The following is a 14778-nucleotide window of genomic DNA, read 5'->3' as shown; positions in this document are numbered from 1 at the left end:
TCAGTCATGTCGGTGTTTTGTGGTCAAGCTATAACATTGTCATCTAGATTGAATTTCAATATTCACCACCAAATCACCATTTAAGGTTAGCTGTATCTTATCCAGGACCACTTTCGGATTTTCTAGCAATTTCCCCAGAAAATACCAATAAGATGCTACATCTAGTGTTAGTGACTATTACAAGCAGTAGTATAGGAGGTAACTTCTCTACGTGGCTTCCTTTCTTCTAATCCATCTGCAAAGCTTCCTTTCAAATGACAATATTTATATTCTAATTGATAGTCAAAGAGACCTTATGGGACAATTCATTCCGTACAAGATCTTTTGAGCCATCCAGGGGCTCTCACCAGTTGGAGCTCCAATCTAAGGATATTTTCAACAACATCATTAGATAATACAGCAATGCTTCGGCACACATTTTAAGGATTTGTGAAGAGTAAACTTGCAATTTCTTTACGAATTGTCCATAAAGACTGTCTTTTCAATTTCGGGAAAAAAAAAGAGAGAGCTAAAATATCCACGAAGCTAGAGAGTAGAACTCACATGACAATGTCAATAAACTAGAAATTTTATTGGCTGTCTGTCAATTTAAACAACATTAATTGATTCAATAAAGATAACATTAATAGCCTGCAGCAGCCAACCCTAAAACAGATACTAATATGCATCAACATGGTTATACAAATATATATTACAAAATTAAAGTCACCATAGAAAGTACAAGAAATTCCCTGAAAACAGATGAAGGCCTGTGCAATGAAAAGTTACACATCTCAAAGAATGACGCTAATCCTGAAAATCCTAACAGAATTAACGAGTTGGCTAAATGAAGCGCGTGACGGCATTAAAGTGGTAGAAAATTGGTCATAGATGTGATCAACTGCGTCCACAACAACACATTTCACTAAATGAAACTTGCCAAGTTTTTGATAATCAATCACTTATTCGATAATCATTGTCCTCCTTAGCATGTTGTAAGTGCTTTCTCTTTTTGCACCAGTACCTACTGAGCCAGCCAGTTATTTGATTGAAAGCAATCAAACTTTTCAATGTGCTGCGCCCCTGAACAATCCCATCATGTAAACTTCTAGCTGATCTTGCTATTGCCGGTTTCATGATGTCTGCCTGGACTTTCGCTCGATCCTGCAAGGAAGCTACTCCAGTGAACAAGGAAATAGTTGGCAATACTTTTCTGATAGATTATGAACTCGATAAGAACAGGCTAATGTAGCCAAATCCTCCACTATATTCAAAAAATTAAGCTTTAAGCAATGACAAAATTAAGACGTGACAAACATGAAAGGACATTACAAATACGCGAAGCTGCAAAAGAAATGCCTGCAATAATAAGTAGAAATTCTCCTGTATATTTAATATGATACTTAATGGCAGCAAATGGAAGATTTCTTCTAACTGATGACAGTAATTTCTTTCAGGGTTACCATGCTTTTTACACGGTTTTTAATCTGAACTCAAGACCTATCATGTAATGATGGGATCAAATTTTTCAATGTGCAAACATTTTTACAGTACAAAATTCCACTAAATAATGCATAATTTCTCTTTCAGTACCTGAAATTAACATGGACATTAAAATAATTTATTTATGACTCACATTGATATATTTTTTTGTTATTAATATTTATTTTAAATGCAACATATCAACTCCATATTAAGCATTATTAAGCATTGAAGACTTTTAATTTTTTATCTTTATATTTTTTTTTCCGATGGAATATGAGAAGACCCTTTGGGCGTTTCCCCTCATTTCGAATGGTACTTGGGATAAACCATCTAGTTGCAGTTTTGGCAACCTAACCCATCAAGGATATCCAGTGAGGCCCACTAATCCACAGAAACAGCCAGCCAAGGGACTTGACCCTATGACCTCTTGTTTATAGTTCACGGCACTCAACCACTCAAGCTAACTTGTTAAGTTTTATATCTCTCTCCATATATAAAGTTGATAAAAAATCATTTTAAGTGGACAAAAGTTTTATTTATGGCAAAGATGTGTCAACTCTATGTTAAGCATAGAAAGAATTACACCTCCCTCATATTGGGCTATAGAAAACCCCTTTCCACACTCAATATATATATATATATATATATATATAACTCATCTATTGCTCACATTGATATATGTTGTTTGTTATTAGTATTTTTGTAAATGCCACATGCCAACTCTATATGATGTATTGAAAAGGAATTACATATCTCCTTCATTCTAAGAAGTAGAAATCACCTATTAATATAATACATAATTTGTCACTTTCAATTACTTTCTCTTTATATATACCAGAAAGATTTGATCCCTCTCAATGTTTGAAAGGTCCAGAGTTAAGATGAATCTAGACTAGTTTAATTATTAATTATAATTATAAATATAATTATTAAATTTATATTTTATATTATTTTATTTCGTTTTTATTTTATTTTTATGTAATTCAACCCAGTCAAAATGTTTTATTGATAATTATTAGTTATTTTATTTTATTTTTTCATATCTTGATTTGTCTGGAGTTCAGATGCATCTAGGCTAGTTTAATTATTAATTATTAATTATAATTACAAATATAATTATTAAATTTATATTTTATTTTATTTTTATATAATTCAACCGTTTTATTGATAATTATTAGTTATTTTATTTTACTTTTTTATTTTTATTTTATTGTATTTTGATTTAGTCAGAATGACACAGGATATTAGATTACAACATCTCTACCACACTGAGGTGGAGAGCACCTCTCAGCACAAAATACTTCATAATACGATGATTACCAATTGAACTTGGACATCATTTTAATTAACTTTAAAAATATATAGTTTATATTTCATGTCTCAAATATACTTATACTTCATAATACGATGATTACCAATTGAACTTGGACATCATTTTAATTCACTTTAAAAATATATAGTTTATATTTCATGTCTCAAATATACTTAAGTATTATTGTTTTGTTTGATAAATATTGTTTTTATAAATTAATACAAATTATAATATATTAATAGTAATTTATGTTCAAATTTTTAAAAGAAATATATAATAAATATTTATTTATTCTTTTTTAAATTATTAATTTTTAATTGCTGAAATTTAAATTTGTAGATTAATAAAAAATAATTATTGTCTTAAACTTAATTTAGCATAGTCTAATTAATAGATGAAATGGCATAGTCTAATTATTATTTTTTTTACATAATCGGTTGTTGTTTGTATTCCGAAAAAAGATTGGAGAGGCTAAGCTCCATTGTTACAAGGCGTTATGCCCGGGAAGGAAAGTAAGGAAATATTACAGGGAGGACAAAATTCCCCTTTGCTTCTGTCATTCTTGACTTTAGGAAAACCTGAACTAGTATAGATTCTAATAAACTAAAACAGTAAGAAACAGAATTTGCAAGTCATGCTTAGTCAATGTTTATATGACTGATTTGGTGGGCTGTAGATTCTTCCGGATTGCCTTCAACACTTACATTCCTTAGATTTGAAGAGCTGGTGCTGGGAGCGTTACTTTTTTCCATGATGAACTTCAGGATGTCAATGGACTCTTAGACATGACTGCATCTATTTGAAAGGTCATTGAACTGCTCCTGAAGGGAAGAAACTCTGTGGAGAAAGAGATTGAGGCCGGCCTCATGCTTCTCCTTAGTGATCTGGGCTTGGGTGTCGATTTTGGTGTCCAAAATCTTCTGGTGAACTCGGATTTGCTCCAGTTCTGCCTGCAAATCGGCACAGTGTAAGCAGTGCTCATTTCTCGCTATAGCGTATGGCCAAACTAAATTCTCTGTGCGCAGTAAAGGTAGTGTGATGCAAGAATGTGGTTCCAAAGAGCCTGGGAAGAAAAAACATGGAGGAGGTTTAACAGAAATGGAAATGAGGGAATGGGAACGAAGGCTCAGTGCAATATAAGACCGGCCGAGAGCAAACGAGGGATGGAGCGGATGCAACCAAGGAAAGGGAGAGTTGTGATTCTGAGTGAAGAAAAGCGCGAATAAATAGGCAGGCTCCGACGAGGGGATAAGGAAGAACGGGGAGGGAGTCACGAGAAAATTGAGAGAAGGATCACGGGAAAAGAATGAGAGAAACAGAGTACCTTGGGTGATGGGACAGAAAAGAGATTAGTGGATCGAATTTAGAGATATGGTGGTAGAGTCATCATCCTGATGGATTTCAATGAAGATTTTTGCAGCGACCAGGATCTAATTCTGCTTGAGTACGCTGCGAGCAACAGTGAAAAGGTACCCAATGCTATTAATAAATTTAGCAACCGGTCTGAGTATTGATTTTCTTCTGATCATGGAAGATAGTTTTGAGATTTGATGGAGTTGCATAGGAGATTGCGTATGGATCTGGTGCAGGCTCTCTTTGCACAAATATTGACCTCCTTGTTGAGGGAGCAAAGAACATGGTAGAAACGGACATCTATCATATTCTGGGTTAGAACTTGACACCGATTGATAGTTTTTTGTAGGAGCACATTGGAGGCGCTCCAGCTGTAAACCATTAGAATTATGATGGTGGCCGAGTCTCCAAGGACCATTGCAGTGCTTATGCCAAGTTTTTGAAGCTGAATGAGCCCTTGGTATAATGCGAGAGCTTCAGCCCTGTTATTGGAGAGGGGGTCTAATCCCCATTCATAAGCCATTTTGATATCTCCATTGGCATCGCAGATGATTCCACCAGCCCTTGCCATTCCTGGATTAGATTTGGAGGCCCCATCAAAGAAGAGATAGTGAGTGTTACAGTTTCTAAGCCAGATGGAAAACTCCTCTACTTTCAATCTTATTTTCCAACTGTGATTAGAGTTGTTGCGCTGGCTACTAAAGTCACTCCTGCTTTGGCCACTGTTACTTTTATCCAACAAGTACCCTATGAAATTCCTTTCTTCAACACAGAAATCAGCAATGTCAATTTTATTTTGACTTTTGACTGAGATGGTTTCCAATGTAAGGCTCCTTGCCTTGCTACATAATTTCCTGATATTGGTTTCTTGGTCTTTGAAGACCATGCGGTTTCTTGCCAACCATATGTTCCACAAAAGAGAGTAGGGAAGAGCATCCCAAACTCTTCTAGCAATGTTCTTCTTTCGTTGCCACGGATAGTTCCTCTTCCAAAGATGCAAAACTTCAACAATGGAGTTATGGGGGCTCCAAGGGAGATGGGTGTTTAGAAAGATTTCTTTCCAACAGGGAGTAGCAAAGGGGCAAGCGATGAAAAGATGTTGGATGGTTTCTTCAAGTACTTGGCAGTTTGGGCAGCGGGAAGGACCAATTATGCCTCGTTTTTGCAAATTATCAGAAGTGAGAACTTTCCCTTTTAGGAGGACCCAAATGAAGAATTTTATTTTTGGAATGGTCTCTGATTTCCAGACAATTTTCCAATGCGCCCAAATGGGCATGGGATATTCATTGTTACAGATATGATGGTGGGTAGCTTTGATTGTGTAATTGGAGCCTGAAGGATCCCAACGGAAGCCATCGTTACCGTTTTTTTTTATAGGAGCAATGTTATGGAGATGGGTTTGGAGATGAGCAAAACTTGCTTCGAGATCAATGGGTATGGCTGGAAAGATCCATCCAGTCCCAGTCTGAGATTGAGTGTCCCACTGAGATATCTGGTCCAAGTAATGAAGCCCTATGTTGTCAAAGAATGATAGAATCTGCTCAGTTCCAGGTTTGCTACTGATAGGCTGTTGTCCCATTATTCTGTCTACTCTGATTCTGATATTGGTGCCACCCTTGGGGACTTTGGAAATATTTTGGGCAAGAAAGGGGATTGCTTTCTTGCACAACCTCCAGATTTTGGAGCAAGCTCTGTTAGGGATATCATAGTCCAAGAGGCGTTGCCTTCGAGATTTTAGATATTTGGCTTCCAACACATTTTTCCACCATGCAGATTGGCCACTAATGAGTCTCCGAACAATCTTGCCACCAAATGCCAGATTTAAGAGCTTGGGTGATCTGATTCCTAAACCTCCACGTTCCTGGGTTTGAATGACCTGCTTCCAATTTATAAGATTGTACTTCTTCTTTTCATTTTTTCCCCCTTGCCAAAGAAAATGACGGAGGATGGCTTCCATTTTGTGATGAAAATTGGCAAGAGCTTGCAGAAACGTGAATAGGTATAAGGGTAAAGAAGAAAGACATGTTTTTAGGAGAACTAGGCGGCCTGCTGGATTGAGACAAGAGGAGCCCCATTGTTGCACATTCCTTTTCATTTTATCTATGATAGTATCCCATACTTCAGCTTTCAGAGGACCAGCACTCACTGGCATGCCCAGATAAGTGAAATGCCCCCAGTCTAACTTGCAAGGGACCCCAAATGTGCTGGCGATGTTATGAAGGACTTGAGCAGAAGTGTTCCAACCATAGATGCAACTCTTGAGATGGTTGACCATACCTCCTGAGTAGCTCATGTATTTGTTTAAGAGAGCTTTGAAACGACGAGCTATTATATTGGAGGCTCCTCCCATTAACAGTGTATCGTCAGCAAATTGGGAGTGATTTATGTTTTTGACTCCATTCCCAAATTTAATACCTATGATAAGACCAACTTACCGATTATAGTCCAAGGCCTTACTGAAGGACTCAGCCATCAAGATGAACAGGTAAGGAGAAAGGGGACAGCCTTGTCTTAGCCCTCGAGAGGATTGAAAGGAAGGCCCTGGTCTACCATTAATGAGAGGAGAGATCCAAGGACCTGAAATGCAAGCTTTGACGAGGTCAAGGAAGGGCGCAGCAAATCCCATTTTCTTTAGAACAGCAAGAAGGAATGAATGTCTAACTCTATCGAAGGCATTGGCTAAGTCCGGCTTTAGAATGAAACCTTTTTCTTTTCTAGATTGGCTGAAGTGTATAGCTTCTTGGACAAAGAGAATGGAGTCAAAAATTTGTGTACTGGCCAAGAAGCCTCCTTGATTTTCAGAGATGAGCGAGGGGAGGAGAGGTTTAAGACAAGAAGCGAGGATTTTGGTCAGAATTTGGAAAGATGAATTGCAGAGTGAAATGGGTCGAAATCGGGAGAAGGATGAAAGTCTATTCTCTTTAGGAAGGAGGGCTAGATGGGTGGCATTGGTGAAACCTCCAATTTTTCCCTTGCGTCGAGTCCATTTTATCATCTTGACAAGGTCTTTTTTATTATTCCCCAATAAGCTCAGAAGAAGCAAATGGGGAAACCATCTGGGCTAGGAGCTTTGTCTGGTTGGAGTGTCCAAATAGCTCTTCTTATTTCTTCTTCTTCAATCTCCTTGATCAGGTTTTCATTGATTTCCTTACTGATCTCAGTGGGGAGGTGTTGCAATAGATCTGAGTAATCTTCCACCTCTTTCGTTCAGTTAAGAGAGCATTGTAATGATCTGAGGCTGCCTTTCTAATAGCACCTTGAGTGGTTTGGAGATTGCCTTCAGCATCGATGATGGAGGTAACATTGTTCCTAATTTTCCTGACAGTGGCCTGCTTATGAAAGAAAGCAGAATTTTTGTCACCTCCTTGCAACCATAGTTGTCTTGATTTTATTCTCCATTTTTGCTCCTCCGCTCTATTGGCACGATATAGCTGGAAGTAGAGATCACCTTCGAGTGCTTTGTATTCCTGGGAGAGCCCTTGTTCCTCTGTTATGCTGTGACTTTTTTCCAATTTGTTTTTTATTTTAGTTTTGTCCTTCTCAAGTTCCGTGTAATAGTTTTTTGCCCATTCCTTCAAGGTGCATTTGGTCCTTTTTAACTTGTTTTCCCATATGTATCCCGGTGATCCTTCTATGTGCTGACTCCATGTGTTTTTGACAATGTTTTCAATAGTAGGAATGCTGCTCCACAGTGGGCTATATTTAAAAGGTATGGGCCTTAAGGGACAGTGGGCTTCGAGAACAAGAGTTGTGGGCTAATGATCAGATGCTAAGTAGGGGAGAACAACAGCATAAGCGGTGGAGTAAGATGAGAGGAGCGTGACATTCACCAAAATCCTGTCTAGCCTTTCCATGATATTTCCTTTGCCCGGTCTGCGATTATTCCAAGAAAATCTGCGATTTTTTGGAACAACGTCAACTAGATCATGATCTTGCATGATGGTCTCCAACTGTGTTCTGTAAGGGTCATGAGAAAAACAACCTCCTATTTTCTCATTGGAGTGCAGTATGAGATTAAGGTCTCCACCAAGAATAATATTGTTGTTTTCTTCTTCATCTATGTCAGTTTTGAGGGAAGTCCAACACTGCTCTTTGTCTCTATAGTGTATTCGTGCATAGATGTTGGAAATAGCAATCTTTTGGTTATCTATTAAGCTCTCTAGAGTGACTTTAATCCAGTACTGGCTGACTGTATCTGTTATGTGTTTCCAAATGTTGTGGTTCCAGAGGGTTGCAATTCCCCCGGAGGCACCCCTTGATTCGCTTATGCATCCATTATACTGCTTGAGCTGACCAATGATTCCTTTCATTTCCTGGTGTCCTTGTTTTGTTTCTTGTAGCAATAGGATTTCTGGTTTCTCATGTATTATTAGATCTTTTAGGGCAACAATTTTGGAGGGGTGCCCTAGTCCCCTGCTATTCCAGGATAGAACTTTCATCATTGAGTGTGAGGGGTACGGAGAGTTGCTCGCCCTCCTTGTTCCTTATGCACTGCTTCTTTACTATTTTGCCCCAAAATGTAGGTTTCTATGGGGTTCTGCGTACCCATGGCAATATCCTTTTGAGCATTTTCATCTCTCTGTTGCTTTGAAGACTTCCTTCCTGGCCCTTGTTTTTTTTGTGTGTCCAGAGTTACACCGTGCTCTTTAGAAGAACTCCTGGTAGATCTAGAGGAGGGAGGATCGTGGGAAAAGGAGGAGGAGATTAGCAAAGGGGGGGTGGGTTCATTGGCATCAGCTTGGGACATGGAAAGGGGGTTATCTTCAGGGGGGGAAATGGCGAAAAAAGGATTGGATGAAATAGGGGGAGGGAGAGGATGGGTGGGGGAGGGAGTGGAAGAGTTTAGGAGAGATGAGGTGGAGGGGAAGGTTGTACTAGTCTTGGGAGGGACAGCTCAGGATTAGCCTTGGGGCTGGGAGCAGTCTTCTTTTTCTTGACCGTTTCTCATTGCTCATCTTGTGAAACATTTTAAACATCAACTAATTTAGAGCAGCGATTGGCAAAATGGCCATATTCGTGACATACCTTGCATTTAAACGGGATCTGCTCGTAGTCCAATTGTTGGATGTGCGTCCAGTCATCCACTTTGAGTTTGATGGCCTCAGGGAGGCCTTTGCCGAAATCAACTTCAACACATATTCGGGGGCAGGCTTGCATGTTATCTTTTGGATCACTACGATCAATAAATCTTCCAACAACATTCCCAATGGCTCGAGCCGATTCATCTCCCCAACAGTGGAGAGGAAGATGAGGGAGCCGAACCCAGACCGAGACCGCACTAGGGACATCCAATTCGGGGTCAAAATGCGGAGTCCATTTGTTGAGGTATAAGCCTCTGGAGTCCATGAAATATGGTTCGTTTCTAAAGATAAGATCCTTGTCTTCTCTTGATTCAAAATGGAAGGTGAAATACCCTTTCCCATAGAAGCGGATGGAAATTTTGCCTTGTATTTTATCAGACCAGTTTCGTCCGACCCACCTTTGCACTGTGTTCGAAAAGGGCCAGAGACCAGTGAATTGTTTGATGAGACCTCGTTCTGCTAAAGAAAGTGTTGCCATACGAGGGAGAGCAGAAGGATCACCTCTTGCAGAACATCTAGCCTCTTCACAAACTTAGAAATTGTTGGGCGAGAGCGCTGAGTAGGTAAGGATTTGACTAGGTCGGAGAAGGCTTGTTGGGCAGCAGCCACCTCCGGGATTGCATCCGGAGGGGCCATGGCTGAGGGCCGAAGGCTGAAAGAACTGGTTCAGCGGCAGCGTACTAGCAGCTCCGGTTTCGTGACCTAGCGGCAGCCAGTGGGCACTTTGACTAGTTCTTATTAGTTAAGACCGAACAAGGCATAGTCTAATTATTAATCCATTTATAAATTAGAGTATTTAATTCTTGATTGATTTATTTATAATTTTTAAATTTCACTTATAAATTGAGATGGACATTTCAATATATATTATTTACCATAATTGTTGTTAAATGGATCTCTTATATAAGGCAGATTTGTATTTTCATTCACTAAATCATTAATATATATAGCTATATTTTATATTAATTATTTTAATGAACCACACACATAATTTATTTAATAAATTTATCATTATGATAAATTTTGATGGTTAAATTTAACTACTCAACATTAATATTAGTTATTTATTATTAATGGGGATTGATTTTAAAAATATTATTAAATTATGAATTTTTTAATTCTATTAAATTAAATATTATATATAAATATCACTTCAGTTTGTAACTTACTAAATTATTCATTTTTAGTCATTGGATTTGATTGTGTTAAAATGGCTTTTAAGAAAATTGTTATCACCCATGATTTGGTTATCGTGGATAGTTTTGTACATTATATTTATCTGTAAAAAAAATTCGTATGGTTTTGTGCATTATTTTTTCCCATCATTTTGTGTTATATTTACCCACTTTATTAATTTTTCTTTATTAAATTTTCTTTTATAAATTAAGATGACCAAGGTAGGTCATATCTCGGTCATTGTTAGTTGGAATTATTTGATGTTTATTTACATTTTATATTTATATGTTTTAATTTGAACATATCAAATCAACATTTAATTTTGTTTTGTTTTGTTGTGTCTAATATCTATATGTGTGTGTGTGTGTGTTTTTAAACAGTAATGAGTACATTCTACTAGGCACAAATCGGTAATTTTATAGAAATAGCTGCCACTATTCCACCATTAGTAGAACTATTTCATAAACGTCACAAGGGGCCAACATGACTCCAAAGACTTGAACCCACGCCACTTGGGACACAAATCGTGAACTATACTACTTTATTTAAGTTCTTTTGACATATATATTAAAATATGTTACTCATTTATGGTTTACATTGAAATATTTCGTTTGTTATTAGTATTTTTGTAAATGTCACATGCTAGCTAACTCTATATGATGTTAACTCTATATGGTGTATTGAAAAAGAATTATATATCTCCTTCATTATGAAAAGTAGAAATCTCTTATTGATGGGAAGTTATTTAGTTAGACCAAATGTGTTTGGCTATTTTTTAGCCAATTTAGTTGGATTAGGACTTGAAGCACTTTATTTCACTTTTTCACATATGCATTGGTCTTTGTGTATGTACTTGTACCTAAAATCTTGAGACTTATTTTCCTGTAACTTATGCTTTTGAGCATCTCCTATGATCGGCCTTTTATGGTTACTGTGCATAACTTCAGTTTAAAAACAGATGTTCAACGGAGTTAGAAAGTGGCTACCGACCTACAGAAGCCATACTGGTCATGTGCCGAAGCCCATCCTCTGCCGCTCTGACAGCCCTAGTAGAACGCCTGACACCTTCAGTTATCTCCTGGCTGTGAAGTAATGGAAAATATGTTAACTAAGGTCTGCTTTGATTTGGAAACAGAATATTATAAGTCAGTTCGCATATAGCACGTTCCATTCCAGAAATAAAACACAAAAGACAGCAAGCAAAGTTACAGAACAAACCCCAAATCACTAAGCTCCATTGTCAAGTCACTGATTTCCATCCCTGACAATCTCACAGCAGCCATTGTTCCAGGAAGCTCCTCCCTAGTAACATCCAGTAGGTTTGCCAAAGATTCAGCAGCCTTCTTGAAAGCCTTTTCCAGTCAGAGAAAAAAAAATCAATGGTCAGACCGAAAACCTTCAGAGCAGCTGATTACACTTTTAATTTATAAAATTTAGTAAATTATTTCAAAGAAAACTTTACATTAGTGACTTATGCAAGGACATTTGATAACGAACAAAGCAGTTAGACTTTCTTTATGACATACAACCAAATTGCCTATGGCGTTAAACTCTAAATCTTGACCAACAGGGTGGATCCACATACCATCAACGTTGGTATGGCAGCAAAAAACAAGCAAGAAGCAGATATGGAAACCTGCAAAGAGAGATAAAAGATATCAGTGATTCAGTATATGAACAACTGCAGTCATCTTTAATACGTTATATTTATAATTATCCATAAAAATTGGAAATTTACTCATGATATAAGCAGAGAAGAACCATACTAACAAAGAAAATATAGAACAGAAAAAGAATATCAGCATGATAAGTTGATGTTTTGACTGACGTTTCGATTGAAAATGACACATCTAAAATGAATTAGAAAATAAATCTCATCCAATTCTCCAAAGTAAACACCACTCTGTACAAAATCAGTTTAACTCAATTATATGCAGTCGACCAGTTTAATCATATTTGCAAAAGTCGTTTGCAGACAAAGAAAACTGCTGAATATATACTCTTTCATTTTGTAAGTCATAACGCAGAATGTCATTCTTCCCACATGCAAAGAACAAAGGATTGAAATGGCTAGAGGACAAAGTCTTTGCCCGAGAACAGTGGAGATCAACACTAAAACCTTGCATATTAAGCGATGACAATCTTTGACTATGTATCAAGTATTATTTTATCATATTACAATACTAGCTGTTTTAGAGATGAAGAGTTTGGTCAATGGGTATACATTTCCAAACACAAAAGAAAAACATGGGGAAATTGTGTCCACATCGATGAAGACTTAAAAAGTTCTCAAGAAACAAAGAATCTCCCTAAACTTTAATCGATAGACAGTTCATTTTTGCTTCCCCGTCTTCCTACTGTTTCTTTAATTTATAGACAATTCATTTTTGCTTCCTCATGTTTCTGCTGTATCCCATATTTTTTATCATCTTACAATACTAGTTGTCTTTGACATAGGGAATTGGGTCAATGGGGTTGCAGTTCAGCAGGCAAGAGAGTGGCATGTCAGGCCACTCACCACACAATTTAGCAGTTGAGGCCAAGTACAAGTACTGGGACAATTTGACAGAACAGTACATCCCCATCTTTGCCATTTAGATGAACAGAAACGCTTGATCATTGGTTCACCACTTTAGGGCCATTTTGCCTGTGCAAGCAAGGTTGCTTGCAGTCCCCGACTTCTTCAGACAGGCTGTAATGCTGGAGTTTAAAGGATACAATTCCAAAAATAAAAGAAAAACACGGGGAGCTTGTGTCCACATTGATGAAAAGCTTCTCAAGAAAACAAAGAATCTTCTTACACTTTAACTTATAGACAGTTCATTTTTGCTTCCTCGTCCTTCTGCTGTTTCTTCCCCCATTGTATGACTTTGGTATTTTACACAAACAACCTTCATCTAGCTAAAGATAATCATACCCTAGGATTCTCATCTCATCACCTTTTGCTTTGCCCTCAAACACCTACAGATGATCTATTCCAAAAAGATACATCACTATTCATTCACTGATTTATTTTAGCTCTTTCTCCTTGTTACCCCGCAACTTATTTACTCTAGCTCTTTCTCCTTGCTATCCCCTTGAAAATGCATGGTTGTTTTATTTTTTTCCTGGCATCTTTCTCTTACTAGCAAGGCAAATGCCCCATGGGACACTGATTATTAAAGGTTGCAAGAGAAACTTGGAGGCTATGCATCTTGTTCTATATTGCCCAATCATCATTCCTGTCATCATCCATGGCAAGAAAAAAGGTGTAGAAGTATTGTTGGCTTGATGAAGGTTTTTCAAACATATCTCACCATGAGGTTCCATTTGGGCATGTCACCCACCAAAGAGCGGGTAACCCCTAGGAGAAAATATTTCTCCTCTTTGGAAAGCTACCCAGCGAGCAGCCCTATGATGATCAACACATAACACTATGCTAGGATTCTCCACCTATTGCTCCGGTCAGATCTCTCTCCCATCTAGCATTTCTTCTTGAAGGAAGGTGGGTCATCTATCGGTAGGTACTAGGCACTCTAACCATTCTTGCAATCATGGGCTTTCATTTAATGTTATGGGCATACTAATCGCAGGGCAAACTGGATGATTGATTGATCTTCATTGTGTTCTTGTTCCCACACCACCTGGTGTTGAAGAAAAGGGTAACTAGGTTCGGTATTTGTCAATGTAATTTTGATCTTTGTACTTGTCAATAAAAAAAATATTATTTTTATAGTTTATATGAATGAGTTTCTTGCTCATTCTATAGGTCTAGGAAAGTCAAAGAGTCAAAATTATATTGAAGAGCTCTTCTTGAGCATTTATGTAATGAACATGAGTCAACCTAGTGTCAAGCAGCCCTCCAAGACAAGCACCATCCTTCAAAGAAGAAGCCTGCAAACAAAGCAATGAAAAGACATCATGTTGGCCTGCAAAAATATATTAAATAACTAAAGGATGACATGTCGGTTCACCTGGATAAGTCGGCTCAAACTGGAGACATAACCACTATATATACCCAGCTGGGGTATCCGCAAAAGACACAGGAAAAATCTCGGATATCTCTGAAGTTTTCGGAGGTATAGTTCAGGACTTCAGATGGCACAGTAAGACAGAAAATCTCGGATAGCTCAGTGAAGACAGTATCTCGGACTTGTCTGAGATATCTCACAGGATCTCGGAAATGATGACAGAGCCTCCTCCTTGATGGCACAGTCTCGGTGAAGGAGAAGATTTCGTTGAAGTAAACCACAGTGGCATAAACAGTCTCGGCATAAACATGATGGGAAGATACTCTGTCTCAAGAGTGCAGTAATATGATCTCAATGAAGACACAGTCATAAGACTATAATCTCAGTTAAGGGTGCAACCATGAGACAGTCATGATCTCGGTGAAGTTAAGGACAGACATCA

General features: G+C 37.8%; 1 protein-coding gene across 2 annotated transcripts in view; it reads right to left on the bottom strand.

Moving 5' to 3' along the window:
• Positions 1 to 544: 544 nt before the first annotated feature.
• Positions 545 to 14778, bottom strand: part of LOC149192343 (uncharacterized) — a 41643-nt gene continuing 27409 nt past the window's right edge. Inside the window, exons 2-5 of one of the 2 annotated variants that reach the window (XM_089404554.1) lie at positions 11972 to 12022; positions 11605 to 11738; positions 11377 to 11468; positions 545 to 1154 (exon numbers count right to left, since the gene is read on the bottom strand). In XM_089404554.1, coding sequence (XP_089260680.1) covers positions 934 to 1154; positions 11377 to 11468; positions 11605 to 11738; positions 11972 to 12022 — 498 coding nt within the window. In that variant the 3' untranslated portion in view covers positions 545 to 933. The remainder of the gene's footprint in view (positions 1155 to 11376; positions 11469 to 11604; positions 11739 to 11971; positions 12023 to 14778) is intronic. The other variant, XM_089404555.1, reaches the window with a different exon arrangement.

Source organism: Pinus tabuliformis, chromosome 2_2 (assembly GCF_031772625.1).
Source record: "Pinus tabuliformis cultivar Carrire ecotype Pingquan chromosome 2_2, CPIR1, whole genome shotgun sequence".
NCBI classification, from domain to species: Eukaryota; Viridiplantae; Streptophyta; class Pinopsida; order Pinales; family Pinaceae; genus Pinus; species Pinus tabuliformis.
The sequence above is the reverse complement of the archived record's forward strand: the minus strand, read 5'-3'. Positions and strand labels throughout refer to the sequence as shown.